This window comes from Solea senegalensis, linkage group LG13 (genome assembly GCF_019176455.1).
Source record: "Solea senegalensis isolate Sse05_10M linkage group LG13, IFAPA_SoseM_1, whole genome shotgun sequence".
Taxonomy (NCBI): domain Eukaryota; kingdom Metazoa; phylum Chordata; class Actinopteri; order Pleuronectiformes; family Soleidae; genus Solea; species Solea senegalensis.
This window is the reverse complement of record NC_058033.1, coordinates 22,281,777-22,299,967: the sequence shown is the minus strand read 5'-3', so window position 1 is coordinate 22,299,967 and position 18,191 is coordinate 22,281,777. Positions and strand designations below refer to the sequence as shown.

Here is an 18,191-nt window from a genome sequence, read left to right as displayed (position 1 = left end):
TGGCTCTGCCTTGAATTTCGCGGCATTCCTAAGCTTCTCATCCAGGTCATCCAGGTCATCCAGCTCTAACAAAGTATTTGTAGGTGTTTTATCAGAATCTGAAGTTTAAAAAAGGCTCTGGACCTACAAATTTAAAGCTTCATGTTGGTCTTGGCGTTTTCAAATGGTTAATAAGAATAAAGAGTTTCTAAACTTCAATGTGCTGTTCAGGAATCGAACCCATGTCCTGAGATCTATGAGTCCATGTAAAGCACACAGAGCTATACAACTTACCGGGTTGTTGGGGGTTTTCCTGTTGACTTTGTGTTGTGTGATGAAGCACAGTTCATAATCCTATTTTCAGTAATAAAGTTCTGAGCAATCAAATGATTGTGGAACAGAACCTGCCAACTGCCTGACTGGGACGACCCCACGGTTGTGGACCTTGTGGACTCTAAGAATCACAGATTTGTCCTGGTCCAGCAGTTGGCAGGTTACACCCACAGGGTTGTTCCACTACAGTATTTATTGTAATGTTGGCCACCAACTTTCATCACATGGACTGAACAACAGCTTGGTTGCGAACAAAGCGACGACACCACAAATTACTGATCCTTTCGGGACTTTTCGTCCCCTTTGAATCTTCACGTTGGGTGTTGAAGTTTTAAATGTCATGTTCAAGAACTAATCCTGTGATACCAGGACTTCAGCGCAGTGTTCTTACAAACTGAGCTACCTGCTCCCACAGTTCCTCATGTTTTCTTCAAGCTTTGAACTGTTAACATTTAATCTTGATCTAGGATACGTCACTTCATCACAGGTGTCTCTGAACCTCTGATTGTTACAGCACAGACTATTGTTATAGAGTTGCATAACAACAGTTTCTTTGTGTTTTTCAGTAGTTTTGGTCTGAAAGTTATAAAACTGACCACTGTGGGATTTGAACCTGTCACCTTCAGGATGCAGGTAAACGTCTGATGGACTGAGCTATTTGTCCTGATGATCTCATTCTGCATTTCTTGGTGTTCTTAACTTGCTCATCACTTTTTCAAAAATTTAACACATCATCTCAGGACTTGATGGGATCACTTTAGCCAACTGAGTTACCTGCTCAGACATGTTTACACTAAATATTGAACTTTTATCTTCTTTTAAGATCCACAAGTGTAGAACCAACACTCCCACCAACATGGACCCGAACAACCCTTTGGTTGTGAGCCTAACAAAGTCACCCCGCCATGAATTCCTGGTGCAGTTGGGACTTTGCTTCTCCTTTCAATCTTCACTTTGAAAATGTCTCATTCTTCATAAGAATTGAACCTATGACCTCAGAACTTCACAGCAGCATTCTTACCAACTGAGCTCCTACTGTGACCACACAGGAACAGGAACAGAAACATGAAGGTTGCCTCTCTAAGGAACAGGATCATTTGAGTTGAGTGTTCACAGACAAACAGCTGCTGATTTGACTGTATTTGTATTAAGCTATGAACTGAAGGTGAGTCCAGAGATAGTTTGGGTCAGGGCATGTTTTCTTTTCCCCTGTAGACTCCAATCCACCACTGATCCAGCTGATGGATGACATAACACTGCCTTAAGGCTTTGTGCAGAGCAACACTGGGCCTCAAAAAACCTCACAGGGAATTACGTGCAGGTTCTCCAGTGTATCTGAGCAGAGGCTGCAGGCTGATCTGGAAACTGACTACACTTCAACAGATACACAACCATTTGAAATACATGACACATGCAAAGCTTCAAGGCTCGTTTTCCCTGCAGTGTGTCACCTTTTAACTCCGGTTACTGACATGCCCTGCTGAAATAGTAGATCCTCTGCCTACACAACACTCCCAGATGTACTGCATGTACTGTGGGCTGAAACAGGAGTTTTGTGGTCAGTGGTGGAGGTTTTTTTTCTTCTTCTAATTTTCTGACAGATTAGACACGCCTCTCTGCAGCCAACATTGTGCATTTCGTCATAAGTGGAACACAGAATTGCAAACACACACAGTGGCACTGAGTGACGTCTGCAGCCACATCTCACTTCACGGCGTTCTCAGAGCAAAGAGCAAAGAAAAAACACCCAGACGTGCACTTAAGGTGGTGGAAAAAAAACTGATGGCCGATCACACTGATGCACACAAATATTACCGTTTACTTTGGTTCAAATACAAATACGGTGTGTTTGAATGGAAACAGAGTCTACAGTGGAAATGACATCAAAGAAAGTCTCTGCTGAATAAAACTACAACAGGGATAAAACACCAGTTTACATGTGGGAAATGATTCATGCAGTGTGAATAAATCTGGCCGGTGCTCTGTCTGTTAATACCAGAACAACAAATGTTCCTTAATCCGTGTCTGAAAATAGTCGCCAACAAAGACAACACGTTTGCACTGTGAATGACAGGGGGTTTGTCTTCACTACAAAATGTTTTTGGACAATTAGGAAAAAAAAAAGTGTGAAGATCCACAGGGATTTTTTCCATTTAAATGAAATATAATTAAATGAGTACACACACAAATGTATTTATATGAGGTGAATAGCATCTAGAGTGACATGAAGTCATGAGATCAGATGCAGCATCAGTGGATTCCTGCCACTTGCAATTAGATGCCAGAAAGACCGGAAACAGACTTATGTGCCACATGGTGTGTGTGTGCATGTGTGTACAGGACGCGAGGACACATTTTCATTAGAACCCATCACAGTAAGGACATTTTGACCATGTGAGGACATTTTTTGGCTCGTCCAATAAAGAGCTTTTTGAGGATTAAGACTTGGTTTTTAGGGTTCAGGGTAGAATTTGGTTGAGGTTAGGTTACATTTGGGTAAGTGTCCTCACTAAGACTGCTGTACAAGTGTGTGTGTGGACTGAGGAGACAAATGAATTCATCAAAGTCGTTTGAAAGCCGTGTCAAGGGAGAAGCGACAGCGTCGCCTTGATTTAAAGGCTTTAAGCGTTACTGGCATCTCCTCGTGTTATGCAATCCTATTACTGCCCTTTTGAGAATACTGTGGTCACATGACTGTGGATGTTAGACAGGCACTGTTGTCATTCAAAGTCTCCTTTGAGCACATTTTTGTAATATTTGATATAAACAAATATACCCAGTGTGAAGCTGGTAAGTGCCGGAGGGTTTTCCCACCACTCGACTCTGCTATCCTTCTTCTTCTTCTTCTTCTTCCGTGTTAAATGAGGATGAACGTGTGATGGAGAGGAAACCGGTGCCTGCAGCACGACCACAACGAGAGCCGAGTGAGTTCCTGTGGATCTACACTCTCACCTCAGGCTGGCGTAGACAACCTTCAATATTTAGCATAATGAAGTGGGAGCTTGTTGTGAGCGACTGACACTGCTGACTGTCAGTCACTTGATCTGCGTTGCCAGGGAAACAACCTTGTTGTTCGACTCTGGGGCTAATTCTGTAGAAAAAGGAAAAAAAAGCATGTAGAAAGCAATGGTTTAGGGAAGAAGAAAAAAAGCATGGCTGCATGAGTGAGTCATCTGCTAACACATACACTCAGAGCTCTCTGCCTGTCGTGATTGTAGCTAAACACGGCCGCCGCCGCCGCAGCGGAGAGCACAGCAGAGAACAAAAGCATCTCCACACCACGGAGCAGGCAGTCATCACCACTGACTCTGCATCCAAACTTTATCTACAGTCACAGCTGAAGCTTTTAAAAACAGCAACTATTCAACCAAAGATATTAGAATATTCTCTTTTTATGTCATTATTATTGTCCATTGAAGAGGTTTTGGACTGAATCTATAGAATAGAATAGAATAGATGTACTTAGATGTAATCCCATCCATACATCTTCTACCACTTTATCCTCCACCAATCTCAGCTGACGTAGGATAGGCGAGGTCACACCTCTGGACAGACAATCCACCGTCCACTCTCACATTCACACACTACAGTCATTTTAGAATGTCCAGTTTACCTAATCTCCAAATCCCAAACTGGGAAATTAGAGTGAAGCAGCAGCGAGACACACAATATACGTAGATTAAAAATATATAAAAAAGAGAATGAATGAAATTGTATGTACATCACGTGAAGACGTCTGGTGACTTTACGTGACTATAGCAGAGAGATATCGTGAGGCAGGAACCACTTCTCAGAGATTATATCGACCGTGAAGATGATAGAGAGCTGTTTTTTCTGCATCCTCAAACGTGTTTTATCTTCTCGATAATCTCATCAAGTCTTTTCACATGAGATATGAGACATCTGAGGACGTCGTCGTCGACTGAGACTGGGAGACAGAGTTTTTTCACTGCCTTTTACACACACACACACACACATAAGGGTGTAGGAACATTAATAATGCAGGCAAGTCCTACACTGACACTAACAATAATAAGCATATATTTAAAGGAACCCTCACGACTGAAATGATCTTTGTAAAGATGTCATTTATGCATCAGCTGTTTCTTACACAAGTAGTGATGTTTAAATGTATCCAGGAGCTGCTGTGTAACCTTCTCCACTGGATTCTTCTCATTGTTCATCACACTGAACCGTGGTTCATTTCTAATTCAAATGAAGGGATAAACAGAAGAACAGCTTATTATTTTAATAGCATTTCCATATGGTTTTGACTGCGTGCGGCGAATCAACAACCAGTGTGACCGGTTACACTGGTGTCAGTCGTCTGTGGAGACAGTCGCGGTGCTGATGGTGAGATGTGAGATTAAGGTCTCCTTTAATCCGCCTCCGCTCCACATGACCTCACTGTGATGCACCAGGCAGCAGCAGCTGTCATTGGTGCAGCAGCAGCTGTCATTGGTGCAGCGCACGTTCTCCCGTGTTACCTGCAGCCAATCAGGGACGCCCGTCTCAGCATCCTCCCCCCTCTGAGCTGCCAATGGTGGAACGAATGTGTGTGTGTGTGGGGGGGGGGATAATGGGTTTCTATGAATGGAAACATGAAGGAGAGGACACTGATGATGAAAAAGCCAAATAGTGACAGAAATGTAGACTCTGCACCGCCGTTTATCTTTCCTTCACTTCCTCTTTCTCTGTCCAGTCGTAAACACATCTCCATTCATTTTTAAAGCTTGTGTTAGAATGAATGAATGAATGAATGATTGCGTAAGAATAAACACATTTACCCTTCAGTAAAATCCTGTTTCATAGGAAATGATTTAACCCTTAAGAACACAGAGCATTTCGGCCGCTTTTTCCATCACTATGTTAAAACATACAGTTTATACAGAGGCCATAAGAAAGTGCAATATAGAGTGTCTTATATCCTTTTTTTCAGCACAAACTATAGACAATTTGATGATTTGATAATAAAAAGTGATAATAAAGCGAGGGCAGAACAATTAATCGTTTTAAAATCGAAATGCAGTTGCTATTTTCCCAGATACCAGCAGGTTCTACTGTATGTTCTACACCAACTTTGCTTTTAAAGTAACAAATAAATGTTAAAAACACTTCATATCTTTACATTTTTATCTTATAGATGTTTCTTCATCTTGTTTTGAATCTATCTATCTATCTATAGGCTCATCTTGTGATGATTTAATTCATGCAACAACTTCTCAGTTACATAACTCGTCCTCATCCTTTGAAGAAGTAGAACAGGATATTCCACTAATACAGCCACTTGATTTTCAAGGAGAGGTTTACACGGGAGGTTTCCATGGTTACGGTTTTAAGGGGGTCACACTTGAACCGCTCTGCTCCTGATGCCTCGACAGCCCATAACCCAGTTTAACAGTAAAGCCCAGGACATGATGAGAGAGGACACATGTGGTCCAGATGAGATGATGAAACATTTTAAACTACTTTAAATTTGTTTTTGACCTGAATTTGTTAGAAAAAACCTCCAGATAAACAAATGACGGTCACTTTATAAAACTTTATCTGGACAGATAATAATAATAACAGTCACTGACTGATTGTTTTGCTGTGATCGAGGGGAAAAGTGTGTCGTCATTATTGTCTGAACATAATAAGAATAATTATATGTCTGAATTGTCTGAACATGTATAAGAAAAATAAGTCGCTCCTTAAGTTATTTCTGTGGCGCAGTCGTCACTGCAGTTATTTGCAGTTCCTGTGGTTGGCATGGAGAGAGAGGGGAAAACTTCCTGGTTTTTTTTTGCTTGTTTTACATCTATTGGGGACAACTTTTTCATTTTTGATCCTTAGATCCCAGTTTGTAATTTCCTAAATGAAGTGTTTAGATATAAACTATGGTATTTAATGAAGGAGCTTTCACACAGTATTTATCTGAGGAATTAAACTGTGTAACGACAGATTTGGGATCTTCATGTTGAGTGTGTTACTGTTCCACTGTGCATCTTTAGATCTTTTTATGTTTTGTATGTTACGTCAGCTTCCAGAACGTGTGCTTGTACAAATGAAAAAGTCCCTGAAATCACTCACCACTGTGTTCAGTGGGTTTTTGAGAACGCTATAAAAACTGTCTTTTAAAGTAAATCAAGCTTTTGGTCTCTGCGTCTGAATAAAGATGTGTTTAACGATCCGTTGACATCATCTGTTCAGGTTTTATTTTTAAACTTGGATTTAAATGCGGCGGTGCTACGAAAGTTTGGTTACTATGGTTACCTGCATCTGGGGGTGGCCTAGTTATCTTTATGTGAGTCATTTACAGCAGGCCCTCAGTCCTTCAAACGACCCCCTCTTCCTCCTCCTCCTCCTCCTCTTCTTCTTCCTCTTTCCTTCCTGTTCCTGAATTCACCTTAACCTAAGGACAGGACACTGTTGGTTTCTACAGTAGAGCTGCGAGATCATAAAAATCATATTATTTGACAGATAATGTGATTGCAATCTGATTTTTTTTTTACTCTTAAATGTAATTTTTGCACAAAAAATCATGAGGAAATTGAATAGTCGCAGTGTCTTTTGGATTTGGACATCGTCACCTTCACTCTAATTTCATTTCTCTCACGGTTAATTGTGGCCAGCGCTGCTCCTCCTCCTGTGTGAGCCTCCTTCATGTCTGTCCTGTCTCCTCCTCACAGTAACTGCCCGTGCTCCCTGGCTGCAGCACTGGCCAGAGCCACAGCAGACAGCCTCCTGCAGACCGACCTCTCTGTCCACCACCTCAGTAAGACTGTGGAAGATGGAGCTGACCCACTGCCACGTGAGTCCTTCACACACACACACACACACACACTGAGGTGCAGACAAATTAGGTCTCTGTCTAATGTCATCCCACACACATTCACGGTCATGTAACCTCCAGGGTTTTGTCCCAGTTCTTCCCCCCCAACAAACCTGCAATACAGGGTATTTGACCACTAGAAGGCAGCGCGTAGACTCCAGAGCGCACATGTTATTACAACTTGAAGACTCAAAATAACGTGTATTTAATAAAAATTCAATTCGCTGCTACACTTCATCGTTTCTCTCGATCAGCTCTGAGATCGTTTTATAAGCCTGGATGAGAGTCCACCACCTGTGAAGAATTCATTCAAACTGGAAGATCCATTTAAATCAGTGTTTCCCAACATGCAGGGCAGCATTCCCTGAGGACCAGGGTTGGGAAACTGATTTAAATATGTAAATGGACACTGATGGTGTCTGTGACTGTGGTTTGGATCCAAGATCCAACAGTCTGGAGGAAAAAAGGCGTCACACGCGTCACCTGCCAAATATCATTCAACTGTGAAGCGGCATCATCTGTAGGGTGTTGTTTTTCAGCGTGTCAGGTTTTAACAGTGTGAACTACAGATCATTCATATCCATCCAAACTCAGCTGATATAGATCGATAGGCGGAGTCACACCCTGGACAGATCCGGAGAAAACCCACACACACACACACGGGGAGAACATGCTAACTCCATGCAGAAAGGCCCACGTTCTGACCCGGGTCTTACAACCACTTCACCAACCATGTGACCCGATCCCTTATATATTATAGCCATAACAAAAACCCAGGAACTCAGAAAATTGACCCAAAGACCAGAACCACAATGAGGCAGGAGTGACTCGAGGACAGCGCTCGAGAGACTCTGCAGACAAGAACGACAGGAAATCCCCAAAACCAGGTTTACAAAGCTCATCAGTCCGAGTGTCCACCTGAAACCCGAATCCATATCCTAACGTCGTCCTCTGCTCCTGTCACTGTTACTCCTGAAACTATGGGTTATCGTAGATTATAAGCTGCTGCAAAGGCGACCGACGTGGTTATTGTGTCATCACTGTATTCAGTCTCACTGGGATCTGACTGGATACAGTGAGTTCATGTGACTGTTACAAATGTTTCTAAATAAAATCACTTCATGAACGTAGGAGGAGATGAAACGGTCACGCTTTATAACGTCTTGTTGACTTGAAATACTTGAAATATTGCGACACTATTTAGACGCAGAAAATAATGAGAAATAAAAGTTTAATCATTGAAGTTTTGAGTGAATCCACAGATGAACAGACTCGCTGAAATGCACCGTAAACAAATGTTTGGCTGCTTCGTTTTTTTTCAGAATCTTCTTCACACTTGTGATTATTATCTAACGTCTCAACACAACTCTGCTCTTAACCCGGATTCTCCGCTCGCTGTGTGACACGTTTGAATTGTGATTCTGCAGTTTGAGGACTCGCAGCTCAGAAGCGCTCCACACCTCACTGTCTGTGCTTTCTCAGAGTCAGAACGTGTTATGTTATTGTGTAACAGACAGTCACTTCCTGCAGTCGTGTGATGTGTAGCACTTTCCAGATGTAGTGAAGAAGAACTGGCTGAACAACCGGTTCTTCTTCACTGGGACAGCGCGTGGCTTACATGTGTTACTTCAGGAAGGTTTAGAGAAAGGTGAGAGTAAGAGAAGTAACTTCTCACTGATGCTATATTTGGGAGAGCAGACACCAGCGAAGAGAAGAAAGTAGGTTATTGTTCGTGTCCTGCAGCCAACATTATATTAGGTCAGTTTGTGTCAAGGTGAAACCTCAGGTCTGTTTCACTCACTTTTACAACTGCAGTAAAATCTCACTCAGAGTTACTTTAGTATTGAAGTTCCTCATTTTTTAGAATGTGAATTTCTCTCAATTAAAGCTGCAGCGCTTCATGTTGAGTTTCTGAGTTTGTCGTCCATTTTTGATGCTTTTGCCTCGCTTTAGTCTGCATCATGAACTGAAGTAACATTATTTGTGCACTGCATCCTTCATGTGAAAACAGGCTCTGTCACACAATACTATCAGACCTGACTGAGGACGTCGGGTAAAAACCCGAAGCACAGACCTAAAAACTGCTGGCGACTCTGTCACCCATCATTTGTCTACAGAGCGTTCCTCATTATATCTGAACCAAACCGAACTGGGGCAAAAGGAGCGATAACTCGACCACACAGTCCTCGCCAAGGTCGACTGTAGGTATCAGCAGAGGAAGACCTGACACCTGTCTCTCCTCCTCTCCTCCAAACCAAAGATACACCTGAACTCTGAGATTGTCAGGCTGTTAACATCTCGTTGTTCACGTTTGTCTCAGATCCTGAAACAAAATTTACTACAGAAACTATTTGTGTTTTCATTCCTGCTCCATCCTGTTTGCAGCCATCTTGCTTTACTACCACAAACAGGCCACATCTCGCTTGAACATAACAGACTTTTGTTAATGTGTGTGTGTCAGAGATGGAGTCGGTGAAGCTGGCCCGCCTGGTGTTTAACAGACTCTTCGACATGTGCTGCCTCTGGCTCAAAGAGCTGCCCTTCCGCCGCCGCCCGATGCCGTACTACGAGACGTCCATCCACGCCATCAAGAACATGAGGCGCAAGATGGAGGACAGACACGTCATCATTCCCGACTTCAACTCGCTCTTCAATATCCAGGTAAGAGCCGCCAACAACAACCAGCGTGTGTCTTCTCTCAAACACGTCACGATCACACGCTGACAGACATTTATTCTGTTCCTCAGGATCAGGAAGAACAGGCTTTCTTTGCCGTGTTCGATGGCCACGGCGGTGTGGACGCCGCCATCTACGCCGCCAATCACCTGCACGTGAACTTAGTTCACGAGGAATCGTTCAGCCAGGACCCGAGCGAGGCTCTGTGCAGAGCCTTCAAAGTCACAGACGAGCGCTTCGTGAAGAAGGCAAGGCGAGAGGTGAGCGCACGGGAGAGGACGCTTCAAAACTGACGCGTAATCTGTAATCTGTCGCGTTTTATACCGTTTATTTGTTTACTAATAAACATAGGACTGCTGATCCTGTCTCTCTGACAGTTACTGCTGCTCCTGTCTCTCTGACAGTTACTGCTGTCTCTCTGACAGTTACTGCTGTCTCTCTGACAGTTTCTGCCGCTCCTGTCTCTCTGACAGTTACTGCCGCTCCTGTCTCTCTGACAGTTACTCCTGTCTCTGACAGTTACTACTCCTGTCTCTCTGACAGTTACTGCTATCGCTCTGACAGTTACTGCTGCTCCTGTCTCTCTGACAGTTACTCCTGTCTCTCTGACAGTTACTGCCGCTCCTGTCTCTCTGACAGTTACTTAAGAGGCTGAGTGATAATTAGAGCAAACTCTCCACCAGTTACAAAGATCTTCTCAAAAGCCTGAAGTTGCGAGGAATCATTATTAGCGAGAGCATTTAAACAGAATATTAAGAGGCCAGGTTACTTTACAGGTAGCCCCGCAAGCCCCGCCTCCGCCTCGCTGAGTGCATGCGTGGGGAGAACTAACCTTGGCACGAATCTTGGCAATCTTTGTAACTCATTCCCAACCTTAAATAAAACTCAATGACACGATAATCTCTGTCCATCCTGAAGCTTCAGGCCTCTTCGCTCGCTCTTCATGAGAATGTTATTAATATTAGTCGTTATTAGTAATTAGTATTTCGTGGCCACGTGTCATAGTTTTTTGTCACGTCTTGGGCTCCGTAAAGCACAAATGGACTAAACAGCTCAGATTTTGCAGCAAAAGAACAACAACAACATCCTTTCTGCAAAGGCCACCATAGCTCCCCGACGCACCTTTAGATGTCACAAGACACAAATGAATGGCAACAACAAAAACAACAAGTAATAAATCATCTCAAATTAAAGAACCAAAACCATTCCAGAAATAAACAGGCAATAATAATGAATGAATGAATGAATGAAACGACAGATCTGTCTGGCCATGTTGGCTGACTCCAGAGAGTGGGACTGTCAACAACATCAGACGTTCAAAGTTAGAACTTCCCACTGCTCAGCACAGTCTGTGCCGAGTCCTGCTCGGTCTCTGAGTCATTTGATGGATCGCCAGAAACTGAGGCCTGCACGCTCGTCTCTTCACATCCACACGGTCAGGAAGCTGCCTCCTCCACGGTTCCATGAGCAGGACACAATCACCCAAAAATGACTTATACATCTGAATCTACACAAATTATGGCATTGCTGCTTCAGTTATAGCTGAAAACTATTAAGAAAAGTGTTTGTGTGTGTGTGTGTGTGTGTGTTTTGGCAGAACCTGCGTTGTGGCACGACGGGCGTGGTGACATTCCTGCGCGGCCAGACGCTGCACGTGGCCTGGCTGGGAGACTCTCAGGTCATCCTGGTCAGGAGAGGACAGGTGGTGGAGCTGATGAAACCACACAAACCAGACAGAGAGGTACAGTTTACACACACACACACACTCACGGCTGAAGCTCAAACAGAACCTCAGAACGAGGACGTCAGCTGACTTCAGTGACTCTGGATGAGACACGTGTCGTGCTTTTGTGTCTGCAGGACGAGAAGCAGAGGATCGAGGCTCTGGGAGGTTGTGTGATCTGGTTTGGCACATGGAGGGTTAACGGCAGTCTGTCTGTGTCCAGAGCGATAGGTAAACTCTTAACAACACACACTGCATTAGACTACAAGAGAGATCAGGGATCTAACACACTAACGTGTGGTTCACAGGAGACTCAGAGCACAAACCCTACATCTGTGGTGACGCTGACCGCTGCGACGTCTCACTGGACGGTACAGAAGACTACCTGATCCTGGCCTGTGATGGATTCTGGGACACGGTGAGTCCAGACGAGGCCTTGCGTGTGGTCAGCGACCATCTGCTGGAGAACACTGGAGACACGACCATGGTCGCTCACAAGCTCGTGGCCTCTGCTCGCGACGCAGGCTCCAGCGATAACATCACAGTCGTGGTCGTCTTCTTGCGGGACCCGCGCTCCCCGCCGCCCACCAGCACCGAGGACGAGGAGGAGGGCGCTGCCGAGGAGGAGGTGGAGGAAGAGGACATGGCCGAGGTGGAGGAGGAGGAACAGGAAGAGGAGGAGGAGGAAGAAGAGGGAGTCAGGGTGGAGCGAGAAGGAGGCCAAGGAGGCACTGCAGACTTCGGGGGAAAGGGTCGCGGAGGTTGGCCCCTGCAGCAGTGCTCAGCGCCCGCCGACCTCGGCTATGAAGACCGGACAGACTCCTTCACAGACAGAACCAGCCTCAGTCTGCTGGGGCCGTCACTCGAGGGCCGCATCTCCTTGACGTCGGGCTCACGGCCGCCGCGCTCCAACTTTAGACCCCAACTCCTCACGGCCTCCCACATCCACGGAGACGCACGCCCGGCGAGGCGCGTTCCCCATGTTCTGTTTCAGGAGCCTAGCATCGCTGGCTTAACGGACCCACTCTGGTCCCAGACAGCTCTGCTTCTGGGCCAAGCAGTGAGGCGGAGCTGCAGGCTAGACCACGACAGACGCCACTGGGGCCGGAGGCGGCCACGCAGATCCAGGGAGATGTTAGGCCTCTTACCGTCCGGTTACTCGCAGACCATCGTGCAGAGCCACTCCGACAACGACAGGCCTGGAGTGGCCGTGCCTCATCTGCTCCATGACGCCATCTGAAGAGGAGACCCAAACCAAACCAGATCCTTCATTCATTCAGTCCTGCCCCCTCCCCCCCCGCGTCTGCCTTTAACAACAGGTCTTTCTTTGACAGTAGTTGTTTGTGGCTCCTGCAGTTGTCATGTGGTTATCGAGTGGTGCTCTCTCTCTGTCCTCAGCCAACACGTCTCCAAAGGTCTGTCAGTCCTGCTGGAGGTGAAACTGTGACACTGATCAGTCCAAACTAGAATATGTGACAGGAACACAAGAGGAAAAATGTCACTACACGAGCTGCCAGAGTTTCAGAGCGAGACGGGAAGCGAAAACCTCAGGAGTGCATGAAACCGTTCTCTTGATTTCACGTTAAAGTTTCATGTCGTGACTTTTGACAGAGAGAAATCCCCACCACTGATTGGATAATATACACTATAGATATATATATATACATAGATATATATATATATACATACATAGATATATACATCACTGCCCTGATGTGTTTGCCAAATGACCCAGAAATATTGGCCGGGCCGGTGAATCCATGGCCGTGCTCGACTTTAGCTGTCGTCACAACGTTAAACAACACTCGTGCACGGACACTGAGGAGCACCAGCTTAAAAACACAAATAAGATGAAAGCAAAATTAATCAAGAAAAAAACAGTAACTGCGTTATAAAATTCAAGCTTAAATAAATAAATAAATAAATAAATAAATAAATAAATAAATGACACGAGCAGAAAACTCTGTAAAAACACTGCAGTGAAGCAAACCCTAAAAAGAACACATTCAATCAAAAAATTCACCAAGTACTTTTTGTGCATCGTCACTTAAATAACAACAACATGCAGGACGATGTGACAAGTAAGACAGTTTCACCTGTCGTCCTGAGGCAAAAACAGCTGATGAGCGTCACAGACAGTAAATTGCTCTGTAATTGCTCGTCGTGTCTCTTTGTCCTCGGCGACTCTTTTGTCAGCAGAGAAATCAAAGTTCAGGAAAGAGGCCGGAGCAGCGGTCGCTCCTGAACACGCTGTTCTGTCATTAAAGCAGCCACAGATTAAAACAACAAAAGATTAGTAATCACTTTATCTGAATAAATGCTCAGTGGCGTCCTGTATTCCAGACGGGTAAATAAACCTGGGATAATGGGCTTTTATGTCTGTGAATAAAAGCCTTTTCTTTTTTTGCTGGAGTTTCTCCTGGGACACAAAGTTAGTGTAGAAAGTATTTCAAGTGTGTTTATTCACTGAATGACAGCGTTTAGAGACGTGATTGACAGCTGCAGAACAGAACACGTGCCTTTGTGTTACTAAAGCCTCTCCCAACATCAATATTCTGGCTCAATATTATTAATCCATGATTTTAGTCATGTTCTCACTGTAGTTTGTCATTTCACGCACAGGCAGGACAGCGATATTCATCTTCACCCCCGAGTGTTTTCTCCAAAAAGATGTTTTTCTGTCTGTAAATAACGTTTCACTGATAATCCTGGTTCTTATGTGTACAACACCAAATATCACCCATCGTCAACTTAGTCCACATCCGTTGTCTACGGCTTTATCCTCCACATGAGGGTCGCGGGGGGCGGGGTTTACACCCCGGACAGGTCACCTGATCACCGGTCCATCGCAGGACAAACATTTAGAGATGAGTCTTTATAGCGTTCACTCTCACGAAAACACGCACACACACGGGGAGAACGTGCAAACTCCACACTGCTGTGAGGCAACAGTGCTCGCCGCTACTCCACTGTGTCGCCCTCATTTCCTCATTTTTAATCATTTCTTTTCATTCATAGCAATCAAAGTATATAATCACCAAATAATAACGACACTGACGTATATGACGATTCTATGATAAAAGGAAGTATCACATATTAATCTCTCATCATGTTAAAATGCTCAAATCAATGGAAACATGTCATTAACACGTCGTGTAAAGTATCAGAGTATCGACGAACTCTGCCACACGTGTGAGCCACGTTAAAGCTCTCCTCAAACTAACCCTTTCATTCTTTCATTCTTTCATTCTTACTGCTGTTAAAGATTAAAGGGCGTTGGCTAAACCTCAACCTCTTCACACAAACAGCAGCTTCTCGTGTCTTCACCAAGTTTCATGCAGAGTCAGGTACGATATCGTAGTGGAAAACCAACCAAACCGCGCAGAGCCTTGCCGCGCCGTGCCGTGGCGAGCTGGGACTATGTAGTGGAAAAGTGCCCCAACACTGAGACAAAGACTTGTCTGGTGCCGTGGCAGCTTTGGAAACCTGAAGGTCACAGAGGTCACCTGTTTGAAGTCAATTATTTACTAAACGAACGTCATGACTGTTGAGGACGAGACACAGTGATTGAGACCATGAACTTCTCAGGAAAATGATATCAGGAGACAAGTCGGTCCACTTTCTGACAGGCGTCCACTCAGAGTCGCTGAATAACTGCTACTTCTATTCCGAGGCTTTTACATTCCAACCTGGCATCCGGTTTTATTTGCAGTCTGTGGTCTCGTACAGAGACGACGGCTTCAGTCGTTCAGAAGAAGACAAATGTACAAGAAGACGTAACGAGTGGTGCGTTTGGTTGAAACATCGTTAGATGTTATTGAGGCTGAAGCTGCCAACAACGTTTTTAAATGAGTTTGTAAAAGCTCAAAAAGAGGTTGGGGTTTAACCGAGCGCTTCATCACTCCGTCATTCTCTAACATCGTAACATTGTAACATCATCATTCCTCAAATGTCATCAGTGTAAAACTGTGTCTCCTCATCCCCGTCCAACTTTGATCAGACAACTGCTCCTGGTTTGGCTCGCTGACCAAAGGAGGCTCTTTTTTCCCGGTTTCAGTCTTTATCGGTGACTGAGGGCTGGTCCTGGACTTTGGTCCTGGACTCTGGTCCTCGACACTCGTCCTGGACTCTGGTCCTGAAGACAGAGTGAGAGGAGCAGAATGTACCTCATGTCACAGTGTTGTGAGGAATGTACTGATGACGAGACTTTGAACTAAAGCCACAGACGCACGGACGGACGGATCCGCGGTCGTTTCGATGATGCTCTCGGACACGGGTGTGCGTGTGTGTGTGTGTGATGTAACAGGAAGTGTGATTCTGAGCGAGTGCTGGAGAGAACTGTACATAATAATAATTGTGTCTTGTAAATGAGTGATTTTAATCAAACGTAGACTTAAAAACCTGCTCCTGCCGCCACACTGAGGTGGACGTGATGTTGTTCACCGGAGAGTCGTCGTATCATATTCACAGCCTATCGCTGCTGTTCTCACTCTGATGAAAATGCACATTGATGATGTTTTAACTATCGGCTCGAAAACTCAGCCTTAAAAAAAACCATCTTGCCAATCAGATTATTATCAGTCGTTTGTAGTTTTTATTCCACGTCTGCAGGTTTTTACATAATAACGGTCGCGGTGTTCGTCGAGGATGAAGTGAACTGTAAAAAAGGTACCGGGTGTAAAAATCTCCTTCACCTCAAACTTCATTCGTCCATTTTTCAGGCTGTTTTGAAATCCCAGTGATACAAAATGGCCCCTGATTTAAATATAATAATATAAAAGGCTCATTCATTACCTCTGTTTTACACACTGGACCTTTGATGGAGTCGTTGTTAGGGTTAATGTGACGTGGACGTGGACACAGACGGTGCCGCCGCCGTGAGACATTCAGGACATTCATTTTACTCAGAGTTCCTCAACAAAGTCATTTTTGCAGGGTACCAAACAAACCACATGCGTGACCTTTGACCCCTCCTGTGAGTAAAGACTCGTCTCTGAGACGCAGAAGAGTCACAGAAATGAGAGCGCGTCAGCGTCGCGGTGGCACCCGAGGACTGAAGACTTGTTTTAAACCGGATTTCATGGCAATAGAGAGACGCAGACGGACGACCGCGGCGTCACTGTTTGGTCTCGTCTTACACGCCGCGTTTTCTGTGAAACCTCCGTTGTATTTTGGAGTGGTGGAAGTGTGACGCTGCTGCTGCTGCTGCCGCTGCTGCTGCTGCTGCTGCTGCTGCGGGGAACAAAGCTCATCACTGATTTCAAGGTTTAAGAGTTGGTTTTTTTCTGGTTCCCAGAATGTTTCCCTGAAAGTTTGAGACAAAAATACGACGGTGCGACAACAGGGAACCGAAAAACCCTGAGGGAACGTTCTGTAAACGTTAGTTTTTGGTTAGTGTCTGAGTAACCGTAGGAGAACACTGAATTCATCACTGTATGAGCAATAAAAAATGTTCATTTCTTCTTCACTCACTCACCGTCTGCACTTTCCCTCCCCGGCTACGATGAAAGCGAGCAGGCGTTCAGCTCTGCCATCCCATAATCTCTGTCTTAAGTTTAGGGCCCTTCATGAAATCTGCACTGTGTGTCTATGTACACGGAAAAAAGCTTTTTCTATTTCTCTGTAAGCAATAATGATGTTGTAATAAAAGGCTCTCGGGGGTTTTTGTCTTCTGCTGAACGACGACGACCTCATTAGAACAGTGATCGTTACGTGTCAATACAGTGGAAACTTAGCCATAAAACAACAGTGTTCCTCTGTATTGATGATCGTGATTGGCTGTGCTCGGCTGTGATTGGCTGTGGAAGATAAACCCCCTCGACCGGCTCTTATTCAACACGCAGGATAGGTTAACACACACACAAGAAAAAAAAAACAGTAAAACACATTGAGTACCTGTATTTACCTGTGTTCCTGTAGTATATAAATATGTGTACTGTAACTGGTGACTAATTATCATGTCTATAAAGATTAGACCAAGTCTTTGACTGATTCTTTCTTTCTTTTCACTTCTAACGTTTGCAGCGTCACTTTAATCTGACTCAAATCTGTCAGAGATGCAGTAAACGTGGTTGATTTGCCCAGAAAAAGGTAAAATATTGTTACATATTTTAGTATGTTGGTTTCCTAATACTAACATGGAGGTGATATTTTATGTAATACACTGAAAACTCCCATAAAAAGAACTGATAATTACCATATTCATAAGTTTTTCCATTAATATTATTATTATGAAACCAATTCTTGGTGATTATTGTAACAATAAGATGATACTCCCAAAATGATTATTATCCTTTTAGAAATGGTATTTTAATGTAAAGGTTACCAGTTATTTGGTTGATCTTTGACAGTAGTCAATTAAAAAGATAATAAAATTATTACTATTATTATTAATATTAATATTAATGATAATAACAATAATAATAAGCCAAATTTTACTGATTTTGAGCAAAGAGGTCAGAGCTGTAATCAAATTATTGCAAGTGCAAAAGAGCATATTATGGGTTGTAATGTACTGGCGACTTCAAAGATATAAGCTGCCAAATATATAAAAGTGATTTTGAGGCAAGAAAAACCCCTGGTCAGAGCTGTAATCACTTTTTTGCAAGTGGGAACGTAGATTTGATGAGTTGTACTGGCCCTTTAAGTGTAGAGGAAATACAATAA

General features: G+C 44.1%; 1 protein-coding gene across 1 annotated transcript in view; it reads left to right on the top strand.

Annotated features, from left to right (window-relative positions):
- The window catches only part of ppm1e (protein phosphatase, Mg2+/Mn2+ dependent, 1E), a 31,104-nt gene extending 17,696 nt beyond the window's left edge, over positions 1–13,408 (top strand). Inside the window, exons 3-8 of the mRNA XM_044042682.1 lie at positions 6,984–7,105; positions 9,588–9,787; positions 9,874–10,062; positions 11,400–11,543; positions 11,663–11,756; positions 11,834–13,408. Of these exons, the coding sequence (XP_043898617.1) occupies positions 6,984–7,105; positions 9,588–9,787; positions 9,874–10,062; positions 11,400–11,543; positions 11,663–11,756; positions 11,834–12,765 (1,681 nt within the window). The 3' untranslated portion in view covers positions 12,766–13,408. The remainder of the gene's footprint in view (positions 1–6,983; positions 7,106–9,587; positions 9,788–9,873; positions 10,063–11,399; positions 11,544–11,662; positions 11,757–11,833) is intronic.
- The last annotated feature ends 4,783 nt before the right edge of the window (positions 13,409–18,191 follow it).